The 20897-nt window shown below is 47.3% G+C and overlaps 1 protein-coding gene across 1 annotated transcript in view; it reads right to left on the reverse strand.

The window, feature by feature from the left end:
• The window catches only part of PDE1C (phosphodiesterase 1C), a 509458-nt gene that overhangs the window by 414923 nt on the left and 73638 nt on the right, over positions 1-20897 (reverse strand). Inside the window, 1 exon segment of the mRNA XM_030308191.1 lies at positions 1204-1254. Within this exon segment, the coding sequence (XP_030164051.1) occupies positions 1204-1254 (51 nt within the window).

Consider the following 20897-nt stretch of genomic DNA (forward strand, 5'->3'; position numbering starts at 1 on the left):
TATGGCGGTATCCACACCCAAAACTCGATCCACCTTAGGAAATAAGGCCATGACAGGGAATTTGTGTGCCATGACTTCCAAAGAAGGTAACTTTTTTATAAAGGAGAGAAGATGGGTACGGATTCCCTATTTTTCAGAGGGAGAAAACTGAGGCCCAGAAAGTTTTAGTGAAATTACTCTAAGTGAAAGCGAGCAAGTCGTGCTGGTGCTGGAAAGAAAAATCCTCCTGTTTTGATTTCCTGCTCCACCATTTCTCCACTCCATGCCTGTCTGGTTCGGGGAGCATCTCCACCCAGCCCCGCTCAACCTCTGGTATTTCTGCTCCCTTGTTGCAATCTGGGTTTTCATTCCAGAGAGAGCATTCACTTGCCGCATAGTTTGCTGATCACCCTGGCACAGAAAACACTGAGAGGCTTTTGACTCCCGTTCTCCCACTAATGATCAAGACCTACAGACAAAAGAGCCAAGTGAAATTGATGGGGAGCTCCAAGGCCCTTACAGGGATCCCTGTGCCCAAGGAAAAGCATTCAACCTATCTTCACAATGTTCACACAAGCTTCAAAATGTCACCTAAGTGAGGTAAATTTCACACAAGCTTCAAAATGTCACCTAAGTGAGGTAAATTTCACACAAGCTTCGAAATGTCACCTAAATAAGGTAAAGCCAGTGGAGCTAGCCCAGAAATCCACTGTGGGTGGTGACGATGCTTTCACACATGTGTGGACCTTGGCAACTACAAGCATTTTACATACTCTTCCTCATGCTGTCGTCATAAAAAGCCCGCCCCTGAGTGCAGAACTCTCTGAGAGGACTCCCAGGGCAACAGTTCTCAAATTCAAATGTGCACAGAAATCACCTAGGGATTTGTTAAATTCAGATACTGATTCAGTGGGTCTGGGGCTCTGCATTTCTCAAAGTCCCCAGGCAATGCCAATCCTCCTGCTCCCAGGACCCCACTTTGAAGAGCAAAACCCTAAAGCACAGTTTGATAAACTACAGCTCTAAGGGTTGAAAGGGCAATAGCAATGAATAGCTCACCCACGATGGGGCTCAAATGAAATATTAACCCATTAAAGACACTTCCTATATTACTCTATTATCGACAGTGTTTTACTGACAGCTGGCAGGATTACAAGTGTGGACTGCGCAGGCAATAAAGCCTCTGAAGGAGCCCAGGAAAGGAGTGAAACAAGATCTACTCACGAGAGAAGCGGGCAAGTGGTCTGGCAGGCTTGTCCCCAGCTTCATTTGCGACTGAAAAAGAAAAGCAGACAATGCAATAAAAGCAAGGCACATATGTCCACAGAATATGCCCAACCTACAGCTAATCCTCTGGGGGATTTCACATTAAACTATGTTTGAGGATCTTTGTAAGAAAATAAAAGCAACTTCACTCTGTCTATATTCACTCTGCCTATATTCTCTGTCTATATTTCCATTGCTGCTCTCAATGTCTAAATGAGGACAGATGTCTTCATCATTTTGATTAAGTGCATTTGAATAAAGCTGGAGAGGACCTAAGCAATTTGTAATTTCCTATGCCTCAAGGTGGAAAGTGGCTTGCACCCACACATTAAGAGGCATGAATGTCTGACTTCCAAACCTGTGTACGTCCTTCTGGTTCAAGCTTCCACTTATCAGGCTGTCTTAAAACACATAAATGCACCCCAACCACTTAACATAAAACCACTATGCTCAGATGGATAGGGCCAACGCCAAGACAGGATTTCAGAAGGTAACAACAGGGTTAGTTTTTATTAAGAAAGATATTTAACTTTAGACACTAACAAACAAGGGAGTTCAAAAGAGGGGATCAAGAAAATTCTTCAGAGAACTGCTCTAGAAAACCCTACCCTTAAAGCTTCTCAGCAGGGCACTTTACCCTCCTCTGATAAGCGTCTAAATAATTTGTCATGTGGACAGAGTCATAATTAATATCCCCTATATTTATGAACACCACCTTTGTGAAGAAAAATGAGATCAATCATTAAGTGGAAACACAAGTTTCATTCACTTTAAATATCACTTTTAATGCCCATAAGGATTATAGCTTGCTTGTTTTATATATTCATAGTAAACAGGCACGATAGTTGTGGTCAACTTGAACAGAACATCCAAAGCAATCAACTGGAAAAACCTGTTCATTTCAGCTTAGAAAAAAACACTCACTAGACAGGCAGAATAAAAGGGGTGCTAAAGTAATCATTAATGTATGCAAAGTTGCAGCAGCGGGACAAAAGAAATAACTACTTCATAAACATTACATCAATTTTGCAAAGCATGGAAGGAGTGAAAAAATTCTTTTCACCCTCTCACAAAGGTAAAGATTTCACAATTCACTACATGTGGACAGATTTTTAAAGTTCATGGATCCAAACTCAGTCTACTTTCCTGTCATTTGCATGGCCCATTGTCTTCACTCTCTTTGTGGATGACAAACAAGATGTTATTAAAAAAACAACGGGGGTAGGGGCGCCTGGGTGGCGCAGTCGGTTAAGCGTCCGACTTCAGCTAGGTCACGATCTCGCGGTCCATGAGTTCGAGCCCCGCGTCGGGCTCTGGGCTGATGGCTCAGAGCCTGGAGCCTGTTTCCGATTCTGTGTCTCCCTCTCTCTCTGCCCCTCCCCCGTTCATGCTCTGTCTCTCTCTGTCCCAAAAATAAATAAACGTTGAAAAAAAAAAAAAAAAAAAAAAAAACAACGGGGGAAGGGGGGTGTGACATTACCTGCCTCCGTTACCTCCCACACCCCAGCATTTCCAAAAGGAAGAGGGTAAGAGAGGCAGAGAGGAGCAAGCCCTCCTTAGGTACTGACATGAGTTTCCCTGGCCTTGAGTTCAAACTGTTTCCTCTCCAGAGATCCTTCTTTAAAGAAACAGAGCAAGGGTTTCTTCCCCAAAAATATTTGCTGCAGAAACTGAAGGGCTACTTTTTTTTTTTTTAATTTTTTTTTTCAACGTTTATTTATTTTTGGGACAGAGAGAGACAGAGTATGAACGGGGGAGGGGCAGAGAGAGAGGGAGACACAGAATCAGAAACAGGCTCTGAGCCATCAGCCCAGAGCCCGACGCGGGGCTCGAACTCACGGAGTGCGAGATCGTGACCTGGCTGAAGTCGGACGCTTAACCGACTGCGCCACCCAGGCGCCCCTGATGGGCTACTTTTAAAGTAGAAAAACAAAAACCACTTCCATTGCTGTGAACACCAGCAGCCACGAAATTGTTCAGCTTGGAGAGTGAGCATCTTCCCTGTGGGAAGGAAGAGGAGCAGTGACAATACTGTCACCATTTTACACTGCAGCGATGGCTGTTTCCTCACTCCAGGGCTTTTACCTCCTCTCCCCACCACCCTTTCCAAGGATGGGAATTGCTGACCCAGATCCAAGTCAGACCAGGAGAGGCAGGAATCGAGATCTAGGCCAGTGGAGTACCAAGAGACTTGTTTCTACCCAGAAGGAATCTGAACCATGCCAGCAGGATTATTTTCCTAAACATAGACCCAGTACCACCCTCCCCTACTTAAAGGTCTCCAGCGATGTCCCAACACTTACAAGACACAATCCAGCTAACCTGACCTGGTCATCGAACACCTGGCCTCACCTATTCTTCTCAGCTCACTCTATTTGCCAGAGCATCCTTCAGTCACATACTCTGAAAATTCCTAAACACGCCCTACACACACCCTCCCTCCCCAGGACACCCCTCCCCACTGCCTCACCTGCCAAGTCACACTCATCCTGCAAGATTCAGGTGGAGACATTCATTTCTGAAAAGCTTCCCTGACGCTCATCACAGCTTCTCCATCCCATTGATCTCTGCATACACCCAACTCCCTTCCCAGACAGTAGTTAGCAAACTTTAGCAGGCATCAGAACAAGCAGGAAGGTTGGTTAGAATAGACTGCAGGGTTTGTTAAAATAAAAATTCTGACTCAGTGAGAATCTGCATTTCTAACAAGTTCCCAGGTGATACTGAGGAGCTGGCCTGGGGACCAAATTTTGAGAAAAGCTCCTCTCAACTACAACCTACCCCACCCAAGACAAGGATCATAACTTAGCACCTTTGTATTTTCAGTCTTCTGAACACAGAGTGAGCGCCACACAGAATAACACATAGGGTCAGTGTTTTCAGAACTAAATCAAGTAGGGGCACCTGGGTGGCTCAGTCAGTTAAGTGTCAGACTTCAGCTCAGGTCATGATCTCATCATTTGTGAATTCGAGCCCCACGTCAGGCTCTGCACTGACAGCTCAGAGCCTGGAGCCTGCTTCAGATTCTGTTGTGTCCTTCTCTCTCTGCCCCTCCCCTGCTCACACACACACACTCTCTCTCTCTCTGTCTCTCTCTCTCAAAAATAAATAAACATTAAAAAAAAAAAAAACTAAATCAAGTAGACCGAATCCATACCACTGCCGCAGATGGCTTAGTAGACCAGAAACCTAAGACTGGCTTCCAGAGGATAATAAAAAGGCCCAGGTGTGTTGTTTGGCCCCACAATGTTTTAAATTTTTAAACAATCATCTACATTTAAAAATCAAGAGATTTCAAATACAAAATTTAGATTGTAGGCTTCTCTGACTAACTGAGCGGCTGTCCAGTCCACCGGCCAGTAATGGCTCACCACTGGGACGCCCGCTATGGGTGGTTCTGTCTCCTGCATGCTCAAGAGGCAGCTCTTTGCTGGTCTGCATTGGGCTTTCTATATTCTCTGCATGGTCCACAAGGCAAATGAAAATAAAAGTTGTTTTGAATGAAACTAAAACTCAACAGAGACCAGCACTACAAAAAGTGGTTGTGGCCAAGCTCACTGAGCCCTTTGTCCCCAGCCCACAAACTTCCCAGGCAGCCTCCACAGACTGTTGGGACACACCTGGGCTTCTTGGCCAGTGGAAGAGTCCTCTGCTGTTTGCCTTTTATTTTTTAAAAAATATACAGCAAGCTTTAACAACAGAGTAGATGTTCCATTTATCAGATGCAATTAGAGCTTGAATTTGGCAAAATCTCATAAAAATAATTATGTAGATTTAAGGAAACTTATCCATATCATACTGTTGGGCAAAACATACAGACCAGTACATATGATGTTGACTTGTATATCTAGGCTACGTGTCTATATGGGTACAGAGAAAGGAGTGGAAAGATGTGCGCTAGATATATTAACAGTTATTTCTTCTGCATCCTAGCATTTGGGATGACTTTTAATCTATTTTATACTTTTCTGCATAAACCTAACAGTTTATGATAATCATGGACCATGTTTATAATCAGGAAAACTGTTCTTATTAAAGGGGTAGGAAAAAGTTGTCTATTATTTGATACACATTAAAATTTTAGATATTGTGTGTGTATGTCTATTTATCTATTTATATAAATTACATTTTTAGATTCAGATTCCAGAGGAGTTTGGGATCACAGAATCCAGGGGACTTTCCATCTCTAGTCCCAGACGATTCCCTATAAAGAGTCCAGAAACGAATCTCCCATCTGCTCTCCAAGGAGTTCCACACTTTCTAAATCAGGGATTTGCAACCCTTGTCGCACATTAGAATTGCCCAGGGAATTTGGGGGTGGGGGGAGGGCACCTGAGTGGCTCAGTCAGTTAGGCATCTGGCTCTTGGTTTTGGCTCAGATCGTGATTTCACAGTTTCAGGGTTCGAGTCCCACTTTGAGCTCCACACTGGCAGCACAGAGCCTGCTTGGGATTCTCTCTCTCCTTCTCTCTCTCTCTATACCACCCCGCCATGCTGTCTCTGTCTCTGTCAAAATAAATAAGCTAAAAAATGAAAATTAAAAAAAAGAACTACCTAGGGAACTTTTAAAAATCCTGATGTCTAGGCCATACCCCAGACCAATTAAACAGAGCCTTGGGGATGGGACCCAAGCATGGATACCTGTTAAGCTCCCAGATGATTCCACTGAGCAACTGAGAAGTACTAATAAATGGTGTAACTTCATACACCTTTACCAAAGCAACCTTTAGGGAGGAAGATGTGTCTCAAATTCCTTCAAAAAGTAATTACTGCTTTTCAGTTCTTCTTTTCAGGATGCTTTTGTTTTGTCATTAAAATCCTCAACAGAGACATACCTCTGCTTTAAGAAAAAAAGCAACTGTTAAGATTGCAAACATAACTATGGGGACCAATTAGTGAGCAACTCTTCGCATTGCGAAGGTTTCTTATAGAAGGATTGCCTCCAACCTTCAACACATGCATACTGTGCACCAACCGTGAGCTTGGCCCTGGGCTAGAGTCTGAGTGGACTGTAACAAGAGATTTCACTCTCAGCCTTCACATACAAATAAATTAGGGAAGCAAACTATGCCTTTCAATCTGGGTTTATCCCAGCCTGATGAGCTAAGGAATGGACTTTAAAATCGTGATGATAATGATGACGACGATGATCCAGATTCCTTAGCCCCATCCCAGAAACACTGAATCAGAACCCCTGCAAGTGGGAACAGGAGTATGGATTTTAATCAATTGCCTCAAAAGCTATGTCTGTGGTATGTCTGTTGTGTGTCTGTTGTATATCCCCCTGCCTCCCTGCAAAAAATGGCCAGAAGCAAATCTTAAAGGAAGGGTTTGCCACGGAGACAAGAGAGAGGGAGGCAAGTGAGACAGGAAGTTAACTCAGGACAATGAGTACCCCAACCCCAGGCAGTGAAGGTGGCACTGATGTCCCAGCTAAGCTACAAACAATCCAGCCCATGAGAACAGGAAGGGAGGGTGGTCCAAGCAGTTGTGGTGGTGGCCTGGGCAGGTGCACACTGCTTTGTAACCAAAACTAGCACCAAAAATACTACCACCCTTGTTTTGAAAGCTCTGGCACCTGGGGGTGTATAAACGCAGCTGGGGTGCTGGGTACCCGGGTGAAAACACAGTGAGCAAACAAGCCGGGAACAGAGCCTGGCTTCCTGAAAGGAAACCTGCCCGATGCATTGGCTATCTGCTGTTTTGCCACAATCTCTGAGGCCGGTCCATGGACCCTCTCAAGGTGAATTCCTTTGGGAAGCCTAGGGGCTAGAAAGCCAGGCACAAGGAACTCCCAGAAAAGAGAGGCTTGGAATGAGGTTCTCAAGTTACTGTAAAAGGTGAAGCTCAGAACTGCTCACAGATGTTTGCTCACCTCACATTGCCGTCAACTCGCAAAGACCCAAGCAACAGCAAAGGAAACTGGATGGAATGCTGGGGAGAAAGACTTGGTCCAAGATCACCATTATCACCTTCTAAGTAAGACCCTCCATGACTACATTACCAAGGCCACACCTCCTGACTCCCCGCTCTTCCTCTGCCCCCATTCCCCTTCCCTGCTCTGGTCCTCCCCACAGCACTGTCACCTTCTCATATGCTCTGCACTTTACTCACTGGGCTTATTGCCTTTCTCCTTCCACTACAAGGGATTCTCTGAACAAGCACCAGGAAAGAAGGTCATGATCATGATCACATGATCATGGTGACATGACCCAAACTCAGAGCATGATTCTCTGCCGGTGGAAGAACTACTACATCCCCCGTGCCTAAACACCTGGCACACAATTTTTATCGTATGAATCAATGACTAACCTTCTAACAACCTACCACGCAGAGTGCAATGGGGCCAAGAACTGGAAGGAGAAGTGGAGGGGGAAGGCACAAGGACATTAGCACACAGTAAGCCCTGTAAGTATCAATTCAGCACGTAGAAATCTTTATCAAGCACTGACTAAACTGTAGATATCAGGTAGTAAAGCTGTGAACAACCAGACATGGCCCCTGCCCTTCATACTGAGTAAGACTGACATTCCCATTTGATAAATATTCAGGCCACTGGAATTCAGAACTGTCAGGTAACTTTTCTAAGACCACACCATTGTGTGGCAGAACTCCCATCCAAATCTAGGTGTCCCTGGCTCTGAAGCCCATGTTCATTCCATCTTTCCCATTTCCTCTTTGCCTTCCAAGAAGGGTAGAAAGATAGAAGCCATGCTCCAGAGAAGGCTACACCTAGAAAGTAAGTCTTACTAAGGCCTGCCCCTCTCCCTCATGCCTCTAGCCCTGGTGAGAGCCACACACTGGCCTGCAGAGAGTGGAAGAAGTCACCTGCCTGGGACCTCATACCTGACACAAGCCCAGGAGATTCTCAGTAGAGAGGAATCCTTTTGTGAGTGGGTGCGGGAGTGAGGACTCACAGCAATGGCCTCCAGAAGGGGGAGACACTAGGTACAAAGGAAGGAGCTTCATGCCATGTTCCTGCCAGAGCCCCAGCTACCAGCCCACTCCCTAGCCCTCTTAAACCCTCTCTAGGTAGAAAGTAGTAACAAGGGAATAGAAACAATCGAATTCATGTTAGCATGAGAAGCACTACAACTTAGAAAAACAGCCTCAGGAGACACGACCTATTCTCTTCAACAGGTAAGGAAACTGATACTCCGAGAGATCAAGCAACTTGTCCAAAATCAGTCCAAAGCCAAGTAACAGAGTCAGAAACATCATCTGTTTCTCCAGCTCCAAGCCCAGCATTCTCAGAAAAAGGGATGAAGTCAATCTCTTCAACTCTCACACAGTGATGGGTCCTGAGTGAAGTAAAGAGTCTGGCTTCTTTTTCCCCCACTGGGTTTGATAAATATCAATGCCTGACAACTCCAGGATCCATTTTAAGCATAAAAATGTTTAACTCTAATTGAGGATGGCTGACTCAAGTGCTTGTTGAGAAGGCTTCTGGTGTCTGACGTATCCTCAAAGCCTGTCACGGGGGTGGGGGCGGAGGAGGCTGGGGGAGGAGGGATGGGGATGGGTAGATGGGTAAATGGGAAAATCCCTACCAGATTAGATGACACATAAAAGAATAGGGCCACAAAATGTATAATTCACAAATAGAGTTAATTACTTACATAAAATACATAATTACAGTTGCTAAAAATGAGAAATGCTAGCTATATAATACCGTATAATTCCGCATAAATACCGAATTTTATCTTCACAGCAACTCTCTTAGGATAGTGCTATCATTTTCCCATTTTCCAGATGTGGAAACTGAGTGTTTGAGAACTTAAGTAAATTGCCTGAGATGAAACGACTAGCGAGCGGCAGGTCTGGAAATTGAATCCAGTGCTGCCTTACTCCAGAGCCAGCGCTTTTAACCCCTGTGCTACCCATCACACTTCCCCAAATGTTAATACTATTTCCTGAGCCCTACTACCAAGAAACCCAGACCCGGCGGGAGAGCCCCTTGTCTCCCCCCTACGTAGCCTCAAGTTAAAAGCTCACAAAGGAAGGCACCCTGCTCTCCTGTTCCTTAGGTGGAACAGAGCTCTGTAATCCAGGTGGAATTTGTGCCCCAATGACATAAAAGATATCACCACACCGCAGCCTGGTTCCTGTCTCCCCTTCTGTATTCAGAGATGCTCAGCATTGCCTCATTATACCTTCCAGGCCAATTTGGCTGTCAAATCAACTCTGAATCAAGCTCTTGCACAAAAGAAAATAAAACCAATTTGTAGTGATGACTCATCAGGGCTGATAACTTGAAAGTGGCAGGGATAGCACACCTTCCAGACCCTCCTTTCCTAGGGTAATGGGCAAACCCTTACAGAGGGCAAGGCTTGCCTGCCAGAGGGCAGAATGGCTCACCCGCTCACTCAGACCAGGGCGCAAAAAAACACAGAGAGAAAAATCAAAGAAACCTTTGCCAACCTGAGAAGATTGCTTGGAAAACATATTGTCTTTATTATTATTTTTTTTAATTTGAAGGAACTTGGGTCATATGGGAAGACTCATGAAATGTATTTCTTTCTTCTCTGGTCCTGATTTTATACATTTGTTTATTTATCTATATCCTCCCTCATCCCACAAATTATATATTGCTTTCTATTTTGCTATATGCACCAATCCTTTATGGAAAAGAGTGGGATATTAATAAAAAAGTGAAATTTACTTATTTCAATCACTTCCTTGCTTCCTTTCCCTGATCCCTCTTTCCAAGTTGTCAGGTTTCAAACTGACTTTCCATAGCTTCCCGTGACGTAGATCAAACAATTTATTAACCTCTATTGAGTCCCCCTTGAGCGCCCTCTTCCCCATTGCTGTGGATGCAGGGATGGACATTACTGGCCCTTGGGTGGCTAGGAGTCCAGCTGAGACCCAGTGGTCAGGCACTGAGCTTTCTGACACAGATTATTGGAGTTGTTGCAATAAGGATGTATCATGGTGCGTGGTATTTCTGCGGAAACCACCTGGCCAGGGTACCAGGCCCTGACCTCACAGAGCCTGAGGCCAAGTTGGGGAAACATAATATTAATATGTGACATGATCCAAACTCTGTTGAATGCTAAATGAAAGTCCTTGCTCACAGAAGAACAAGAATCAGAACTTTATGAGATTAAAATCCAATATCAAGCTGGCTGCTCAAACTGTTAACTAATTACAGTCCACCCCAGACAGGGCAAAGAAAAGTATACAGAAGAAGAGGAGGGACACAAAAATGCATTACACCCGTATGTCACGTTAGGCCCTGATGGGAACTTTACATCCATAATTGTCATTTAATTTTCACACCATCCCACAAGGCAAGTATTATCATCCCTATCTTCAGATGAGGGAACTGAGGCTTTAGAAAAGTGAAGTAACTTGCCCAAATCAGGGCCAGTAAATGGGAAAGCTGGGCTCGAAACTCAGTTATATGAGTCCTTCTCTCTTCTGCGGTTCACACGGCTGGAACGCGCATTAAAAGATGTCTGATCCTTGGGGCACCTGGGTGGCTCCATTGGCTAAGCATTCGAATTGAGCTCAGGTTATGATCTCACGGTTCATGAGTTCTTGCCCCATGTTGGGCTCTCTGCTGTCAGTGCAGAGCCCATTTCGGATCCTCTGTCCCTGTCTCTCTCCCTGCCCCTCCCCTGTTCGTGCTCTTTCTCTCTCAAAAATAAAATTTTAAAAATTTAAAAAAAAATAATAATTTTTTTTAAAAAAGAGGTCTGATCCAACCCCATATGCCCTGCTTGGATCCCCTGCAACACCCCAACTGCCCCTCTGGAGACGGGCCCCTTCACCTTTAACCTGTTCCACAACCTTAGAAGGTTCTTCTTCATGATGATGAAATCTGAGGGCTCATTCAACATTTGATGACAACTGTCATACCCTTGAGCCCCCTCGACCCCGACTGACACTCCCTGTTCCCTCCTCCTTTGACAAAAATAACCAGAGGTCTTCACTCACAAAAGTCAAGTCATTTAAATCACTGCCAAAAGAAGAGAATACATGTGTCATTTTAAATAAGCCTCAGCAACCCACTGCTTAACAACATTCACCTCCACGATGATCTCCAGGCTAAGCCAAATCCCCACCTTCCCAGGAGACAAAGGGCACCTGGGAACCATTTTCTGTACTGTATAATCAGGAATCATCCAAACGGACTGAGTGTTTTCCAGAAGACTGCTGTCTGAAGTACCACACCTCAGACTTTTCTGTGCATAAAAATCACTTGAGGATCTTGTTCCAGTGCAGGAGTGGGGCCTGAAACTTTGCATTTCAGACAAGCTCCCAGGTGATGTCGTTGGTGCTGGCCCACAAACCCCACTCTGAATAAAGAAGTGTTAAAGGACATAACCCACTTTGAAAAGAAATAGCCAAGCACACTTTCTGAGAGCCCCTTGGAAAGCCCCAGTGTGGTTTTGAAAATGTACACGATGGAATTTAACGTCCAATTCCCTGGTTGTTTTTTTTCCCCCCAGCAATTTTGTGAGAAAGAACTGTTCACAGCAGGACCTTGAAACGTACTTAAGGACAGATTCTGAGAGTGTGTGCATGTGAGAAGGAGGGTCCAAGCAGAGAGGGAGAGGGAAACTCATCTGCCTCAGTGGGCGTGAAAAAGAACAGAGCTGAACTAGAAAATCACTCCCCACCCGGAGCGTGCCACCAGCAGGGTGCAAAGACCAAAATGAGCAAAGAGCTGCTCAGATCCGAGGTAAGAAGTGAACCTCCCAGCCAGGACGAACTAGAGTCACTCCGTCTTCACGCACGCTCTTTGCAGGACCTTGAGCTCAAGACAGCTAGTGCGCATGCCTGGCTCCTCCCAAACGTGGCTCAGGTGTGCGCCGCAGGCACTATGCTGTCCAGCAACGTAGATCATCACGTCTTTACTGACCGGCTGCAGGCTGAGCAGATCAAATGCATCAAACAAATAAAACTAGACACAGAAAAAACTGTACCCTTGGGCAAGGAACTCACATGCCCACTGGACTCAGCTCCCCACAGCAGAGCCGACATCTTCCCGTGGGATTTCCCTCCGGCCTGCATACTCGGCTGCTGAGTGAAGGACTGGAGAAGGAGTGGAGGCAGCCAGGTCCAGTCGTGAAGCCACAGAGGGCCTGGGACAGAGACCCCCCTGCCGCTAGGAGCCGTCCCCTGCAGGAGCCAAAGATCCCTGCTACCAACCAGTTAAAGGCGTGCTCTCAGCTTGGCAATCGATCTTCTCAGCTGGATGGAAGTTTGGGAACCATTTGGGGGGGGGTCACAAATTGGAGGCAGGTGTATTGAGCTTGGCGAGCACAGTGTTTAAATGATCCGAATCCCCTTGGGAACAGTTCACAGTTGCACAGATCCCTGCTGCTCACACCAGACGGCCCTGGTCCCAGGTGCCTACCTGAGACACATGCATTAGGACTCTCAAGCCGTACAAGCAGAATTGTGTTTCTGCCAGAAATCTGCTCTCCCCCAGGCTTGCCCATCTCAGCAAATGCTATCACCCTTCCCTACCCTCCCTTCTGCACCACAGTAGATCAGGACACAATAGTAATGTATAAACCCTATAGGCCTTACCTCTAAAACATACCCTAACTCCCACCACTCCTTCTAGCTCCTCTCACCTAAAACTCCGGCCCAAGCATCCAGGGCCCTCTGTTTAGATGACCCCAACATCATCCCAGAGTCTCCCACTCCACTCGTGCCCCTTCTCCGTGCACCACCAGCCCATCAGACTGCATGACTTCCCCACTTAAAACCCACCAGCACTTCTCGTGGTGTTCAAATCGCTGCCGACACATCCCTCCCTGATCTGACCTCACCTTCTCTTCGCATCTGCTAATTGGCTAAGATCTAGCTACACCAGCCTCCGTCCTCCCTCCCAAAGGGTATTCCCATGTCACTTGCTTCCCCTGCTTGGAATGCTGTGCTACAACTGGTAACAAGGATTCCAACAGCAGTGGCTCCCCTTCCAGGCCCTTCCATGTCCAGGTGCCAGTCTAAACATTTTACATGTGATAACTCATGCAGTCCTCTTAATGACCCTAACGGGTAGTGCTATTGTTATCCCCACTTCATAGATAAGGTATCTGAGGCACAGAGAGGTTAGGTGACATTCCCAAGGCCACACAGCTGGCAAATGGCAGAGCCAGAGTCCTCACTGGGCAGTCTAGTTCCAGCGTCTTGCCCTGAACCACCACATACCCTGCCTCTTACAGATCTCATCCCTGGAACAGCAGCCCCCTCACCTGTCAGGTCTCAACCCAAATGGCATGGCCCCAGAGTCTACCCTGACCATCATCCTCTCTCAAGCACCTGTCACTATCTGGAGTTGACACACTTCTCCATCACAAACACAGACACAAGAGGGTATAAGCTCCCTGAAGGCAGCTTCCAGCAGCCTTATTCTCAGAAGGCTAGAGAACTCAGAATAGTGCCTGGCACAAAGCACCCTCAGCAAGTACGAACCAGCCTACGGCCTGGTTTATGCTACTGCCTGGCCTCTGAAGGCGTCTGAGTTTTCAGTCTTCCATCTTGTCCTATCTTGTAGTCTTATCTGTAGTCTCCCCATGGCCTGCTCCACAGCACAGAGTCTATGCCCAGATGCCAGGGCCCTGCACAATGTGGCCCCAGCCACCCTTCTGGCCTTTGACTCCCACCCATCCCCCACAGCCCTGCATACCAAGCATCCTGAACTCTCTACCTGTGGGTCCCACTCTGGACACTTTCCCACCCCAAGCCTTTATTCACGCCCTCCTTTGACCTTCATGGCCTTCTCCACTTTTCCCAACCAATGAATGCTCATTCACACATCAGGGACCAAACGTACCTACCCCCAAAGAACAAGTCCCTCTGTGATCCTACTCCTGTCCTCTTGACACCAGTTTTCTGTCATGGCAGGCGGAAAGAGCACAGGCTTTCGAGTCAGACAGACCTCATCTGGAGTCCTGGCTCCTCTGCTGTGTTACCAAACCTTTCCAAGTCATTTTCGTCACGTGCACATTTAAGTCACAATACTTACCTCTCAAGGGTGTCAGGGCGGGTGATGAAATGTGGGAAATACTCAGCACCATCTTAGCACACAGCCATGATGAGATGCTCGACAAAAGGTAGATGATGGTGTTAGTGTTATTTCTTTAGGGTCTACTTTCCCATCAATATGTGTGTTCCATGAGAGTAGGGAGACCCTCTTAATCCCCTTTTTGTCTTAACTGCTCCGTGCATGCATGACACATGAATGTCAGTAACCATCTACTGCAGAAATGCATGAATGGCATCTTTGGATTCTGCTTCCAGAAAACCCTGGGATCACAGGAGGTCAAAGCCTTGCTCTTGCTCTGGTCCTTTTCATCTTACTACTCATAAGGGGGAAACTGAGAGACAGACAAAAACTGTGCATTCAGGACTTTTGATCTTAAGTTAAGAAAAGCTGACTTAGAAAAGGGGGCAAGGAAGACCCAGCTGTGGTTTCGGGGAGGAGGTGGAAGAGGACAACCTGGAGAAAAAGAACACTCCCAGAGGGCTGGCCATGGGTGGCCAGCTTTGTTAAGTAGGAAAAAAACTAGGGGCGCCTGGGTGGCTCAGTCGGTTAAGCGTCTGACTTTGGCTCAGGTCATGACCTCGCAGTTCATGAGTTCAAGCCCCACGTCAGGCTCTGTGCTGATCGCTCAGAGCCTGGAGCCTGCTTCCAATTCTGTGTCTCCCTGTGTCTCTGCCCTCCTCTGCTCGTACTCTCTTTCTCTCTCTCAAAACTAAACATTTAAAAATTGTTTTAGGGGCACCTGGGTGGCTCAGTCAGTTAAGCATCCGATTTCAGCTCAGGTCATGATCTCACACTTCGTGAGTTCGAGCCCCACATCAGGCTCTGTGCTGACAGCCCGGAGCCTGGAGCCTGCTTCAGATTCTGTGTCTCCCCCTCTCTCTGCCCCTCCCCTGCTCATGCTCTGTCTATCTGTGTCTCAAAAATAAATAAAAACATTAAAAAAATTTTTTTAATTGTTTTAAAAACCAGTAAAATATACCAGAGTCTACTGGGGAACCAGCAAGAAAGGAAGCAGTAGGGACCAAGTGATCATTATCCATTCTCAGAGAGGGTGATCGCTCATCACGTCCCGGCCACCTGGCTGGATGAGTTACACTCCTACAGCAGCCCCACAAAGAGGACATCATGCAGCTCAGTCGTGTTAAGGGGAGGAAAGGCAGCCTCCATGCTTCTGGAATGCGCATCCTAAACCTTCATGGGACACGCCTGCCACGTGTTCCTCTGTATTTCCCTTTGCAGTTTCTACACAAGCCCTTCTCTTTCTCCCAAGCGCACACACGACCTCACATCCCCCCACTGCCTGCAGGACGATGGCAGTTTTCGTTTTCTCTCTCTGAAGGTTTTTCTGCTAATGAGCTTAGGGTCTAACAGCTAAGGATTGCAATGATTGCTACAACAGAACAAGTCCAGGGTGCTCTCAGAAAGAGGAAGGTGGTAAGGGGGGGGTGCATATTTTAGATCGGGGAGCAGAGTAGGCCCCTCTGAGGAAATTAAACTTAGGCTCATGGTGAGATTTGAAAACCTACACTGCCTTTGCGTCTCCACCATTCCCTCAGGACACCTCTGCGCAGCCCTGCAAAAGGGAACTTGAAAGAAAGGCAAAAGACAAACATCCGATGGGAACAGTTGTTTCTACTCACTTTGGGCAGGGTGTTAACAAAGCTGGGTTAGGAGAGGTATTTTCACGTGATTGCAGACCTTGATGTCCACTGAAGTCTGTCACTTATAATGCAACACAGGGGCACCTGGGTGGCTCAGTCAGTTAAGCCTCTGACTCTCGATTTCAGCTCAGGTCATGATCTCACGGTTTGTGGGTTTGAGCCCCATATCGGGCTCTGCACTGATAGCACGGAGCCTGCTTAGAATTCTATGTCTCCCTCTCTCTCTGTTTCTCTCTCTCAAAAATAAATAAATGAACTTAACACACACACACACACACACACACACACACACACACAGGGTTTAGGATTCCAGGGCTTGCTGTAAATGACAGCCTCTCTGCCTGGCCCTGACTCCCTCATTCAGCCTCTCCGGGCCTGAGCTGCTTCTAGAAAACAGCATTAAAGGCAGGGGGCGCCTGGGTGGCGCAGGGTGCCTGGGTGGCACAGTCGGTTAAGCGTCTGACTTCAGCCAGGTCACGATCTCGCGGTCCGTGAGTTCGAGCCCCGCGTCAGGCTCTGGGCTGATGGCTTGGAGCCTGGAGCCTGTTTCCGATTCTGTGTCTCCCTCTCTCTCTGCCCCTCCCCCGTTCATGCTTTGTCTCTCTCTGTCCCAAAAATAAATAAACGTTGAAAAAAAATTTTTTTTTAAAAAAGGCAGGATACCTGTCCTGTCTTCCTCACAGTGTTGTTCTAAGGAAGGGCTAAATGAGCTACCTCATAAGCACTCTGTAAATTATAAGGAGATAAGGGTTATCAACAGCACTTCTGCTCACACGGTGCAATTTTATATCTCAACGAATACAGAGAATTTTTATGTTTTACTCCTCTGGACAAACACGGCGATCCCTTTATTCATCTCTTGGAGCCATGAACTGAATGTTTGTGTCTCCCCAAAATTCATACATTGAAGCCCTAATGTGGTGGTACTTGGAGGTGGGGCTTTCGGGAGGTGACTGGGTCATGGGAGTGGAGCCCCCATGATAGGATTAGAGCCCTTATAAGAAGAGGAAGACACATAGCCCCCTCTCTTTCTCGGCCACGTGAGGATACAAGAAGGCAACAGCCTACTAGCCAGGAACTGGGCCCTCACCAAGAGGGTGGTGCCTTGCTCTTGAACTTCCCAGCCTCCAGAACTGTGAGAAATAAGTGTTTGTTGTTTAAACACCCCGGTCTATGGTATTTTTGTTATAGAAACTGGAGGTAAGATACCAGAGCTCATATTTAAAACAACATAAGAGTAGATACGATCAGTACAATAAAGATTAGAATTAGAAGGGCAACCAAGTGAGAAGACGAAAAGGGCCTGGGGTGCACCTTGAGACAGGATGGTCAGGTAGGACTTCTGATGAGATCTGAGCAGGCCCCCACAGGAAGTGGAGATGTCCAGAGAGGCAGGCTGGGGGGGGGGGGGGGGGGCAGCAAATGCAAAGGCCCTGAGGTGGAACATGATGGTGAGAATGCACATTACCGTGCCCAGCACATAATAAGCACACAATAAGCAGGAGCTACGTGATAATGACTGTCATTCTCACTGCTGCCAAAACAGCTAGTTTCTACTGGTGGATGGGCCGAAGCCAAGGAAACCCAACGCACTGCAACAGTTAGGGCCCTGTCAGAATTCAGCTCTGGGGGCTCTTTTCATGCCGCTACAGAAAACAGCCACATGGGGGCAGAGGCCGTTAAGAAGTAGTACTTACACAGGAGGGTGGCAAATTCACTCTGTTTTATCCTCCGCTGGATCCTACGTCTTCCACATTTGCCCTCCTCGTCTCCCCCAAACCCAGCCTCTGAGGGGAAGAGGTCTCTGCAGGCACATCATGCAGTCACTCAGCTCACATGTGCTGGGCCCCTCGTGTGCGCTCAGCTCTGGGCCAGGCACTGGGGACACGGAGCTGCATCAAGGTGAGATCTTTGCTCCTGAGGAGCTCACTATTGGGTGAGGAGTTAGGAGTGGAGAAAAAACTGGTCAAAATAACAATAGCCCAGATGAAGAAGCAGCAGGGTGGACCTCAGTAACAAGTGCCCTGGAGGCAGAGCGGAGAGAACATTCTCAGGGAAACCCACCTTCCATCCCCAACCCAGACCACATGAAGTCCCTCATCGTAAGTTCACATTGAACCTCCTCCCTTCATGAAGTTTTCCATTTATGAAAACTGTAATGGAATAACAATTTGGGGATTAATATCTATCTCTTCTGCTAGACTGTGGGCCTCATGAGGCAGGGACTCTGTCTGTCTTGTTCACACCCACATTCCCAGCACCTAACACACGGCTGGCATGTGGCAGGGGTACAGAAAGACGCCGTAAATAAATAAATGCTGCTTAACACCAGAACACTTAATTCTGTTGTGGAAACGTGATATCAGCCTCCAAGACGGCTCCCATGAGCCTTGCCTCCTAGGGCTCACACCCTTGTGTGCTCCCTTCCCACAATAAGTCAGGACTGACTACACGATGAACAGATCACTGTAAATGGCTGGTACGACTTTCAAGTCCTGCTCATAAAGCATTGCTACTCACACCTTGCTTTCTTGTGGATCCCTTGCTCTGGGGGAACCAGGAAGTCAAGCTGTGCAGATTCTCAAGTGGCCCTATGGAGAGGTTCAGATGGCGAAGAACTGAGGCCTTCTGCCAAAAGCGAACATCAACTGGCCAGTCAGTCATGTAAGCCACACTGAAGCTGGTCCCCCAGCCACAGTCAAGGCTTCAGATGACTATAGGCCCGGCTGACGTCTTGAATGTGACCTCATAAGAGACGGTGGCCCAAAACCCACCTAGCTAAGCTGCTCTCTTCCTCTTCTTATAGGGACACTAACCCAATCATGAGGGCTACACCCCCATGACCTGATTACCTCCCACCTCCAAATACCATCACATTAGGGCCTGTGCGTAGGAATTTGGGGGGAACAAAAGCGGCAGTCCCAAAATTCAAGTGCAGGAGGAATTAACACCAGAGCTGTTAGAAGAGCTCCATGACTCCTCAACCAGGGATCGCAGCAGCCTCCATCCCAGCTCCCCTGACTCAGTGGGTGACCCAGTGCTTCTGCTCTGCCTGCCAGGTAGAATAGGGCTAGGCACAAACAGTCTGTGTCCCTCTCTCTCCAGGACCACCTTCTGCCAGGAAAAATTCCTCACATTCTATGCCACTCTTCCTTTCTGGCCTTGGCTCCCTTGAGCCTCCCCACTGCCTTGCAACGGTGACGCTACTCTGTGCCCCAGGTGATCACCCTGCCACTGGGGGCTCCCCCTTCCCTCCTGCAGGGCAAACAGAGGCAGCATCCCAAGGCATCTTGGAATGATTTCCCAAGACAGCAGCAGAATCTGAGGCAAACTGACAGAATGTGATCCCAAGCTCAAAACCCACCTTGGAAACACTAGGTCACCACGATGCTGCTCTTTGGAAGGGGGAGGTGCCTTAGGCCCTGAAGACCACATCTCAAGAAGACTGGAAAATTAAAGGAAAATTTATATTTCCAGGGAAACTACTCTGTACAAGCTCTGGGTTTTTTACACACATCTCTGTCCTCACTGTTACCCTGTGAGATAGGCATCACTATCCTCTTTTTCTAGATAAGTAAACAGAGGCCAAACAGGTTGAATCAATTACCCAAGGATACAGACAACAGTTGTGTATAGCTGGGCAGGTTGTGCACTGCACAATTCTAGGGAGCAGAAAAAAGTGATTTCAGAAGGGGTATGGTTTTCTAATTTGTACAAAGTCACATATGGTTCTACTGGATAACCACCAACCTGCTGGTCAGTAGCAGTTTGATCAAAAAAAGATGAGGTCTGACTCCCAAGCCCTTGCTCTTTCCACCAGACCTCTACACCTTCCCTGGGATAGCTTCAAGCATTTCCATATCAAGTTCTTCACAGTTCAACTGGCAAAGATGGAGCCACAGACCTCTAGAACATTCCAGCTGGAAAAGATGTTGGCAATCAATAATCTACCTCAAAACCTTCCCTCTGTATTAGAAGAATACAAGGCCCAGAGAGGGGAAGTGAGCTGCCCAAGATACACAGCTGGGTAGGGCACAGCTAGGACTTGCATCCTGTGCAGATGAAGGTAGGTCTGGCTCTGAGACGGTCAGAGCTACATTATCTAAGCTAGTAGTCTCAACTCTTTTTTGCATCAAAACCAGATATAAGTGGAGGCAGTGAGGGAAGGGTCTCAAGGAAGTGTCCCTCACCAGACAACTTTCTGAAATCTAAGCTTCAAAGAAGGTTGGAAGGAAGGAGGAGCTAAAAAGGCCATAGCTCAGAAGTTTCTCCAGAATAGGCAAGAAGTGCATTCCTCTGCAGGCCTGTCAGGTCCTGGGAGGGAAACTGTTGCTAAGTGAAGCTTCTAGGCCGTCCCAGGTGGCCTTCCTGGCAGTTGGCATCCACCTTGAAGGGAGAACTCAGATTCTGTACAGGCCTCCCTGGGAGCCCCTGAACACCATGGTGATGGCCCCCAGGCAGCCGTTCAGTTCTGCCTGGGCTCCAGCCAGGGTGACGAGAGCCCAGGGAGAAAGAACACAGGGAGGAAATCCGAGCACTCAATTTACCGTTCTGTGGAAGATGCCAATTAAAATGTTTCACCCTTCTGAGGCTGCTGTTCAGCCTTGTTCCTGTTGGGCTGCCTCATCAACAGCCCTTCCTGACCGCCCCACACTCCAAGGCCCACCCAGCAATAGAGCACAACAGACTCAAAGCTATGATGGCCTTTAAGGACCTCTAGAGCCACAGAGACCCCCACCTTGACACTGAAGTGCAGGGAGACAGGGTGACTGCCCAAAATCACTTGGCTGGTCCATCCTGGCCCAAAAGCATTCATGAGATGACATTTTAAATATCACTGAGAATCACTGAAAATATCACCTGGTCCACCCTTTTTTTCTGCATGAGTCCTTGCCACTGCCAATGCACACAGCTGGTTAGGACCCATGCAGGAAGAAGATCCAAGACTCCAGACTCCCAGGTTCCAAACACTGCATGGCCCA

Source organism: Lynx canadensis, chromosome A2, assembly GCF_007474595.2.
Source record: "Lynx canadensis isolate LIC74 chromosome A2, mLynCan4.pri.v2, whole genome shotgun sequence".
NCBI classification, from domain to species: Eukaryota; Metazoa; Chordata; class Mammalia; order Carnivora; family Felidae; genus Lynx; species Lynx canadensis.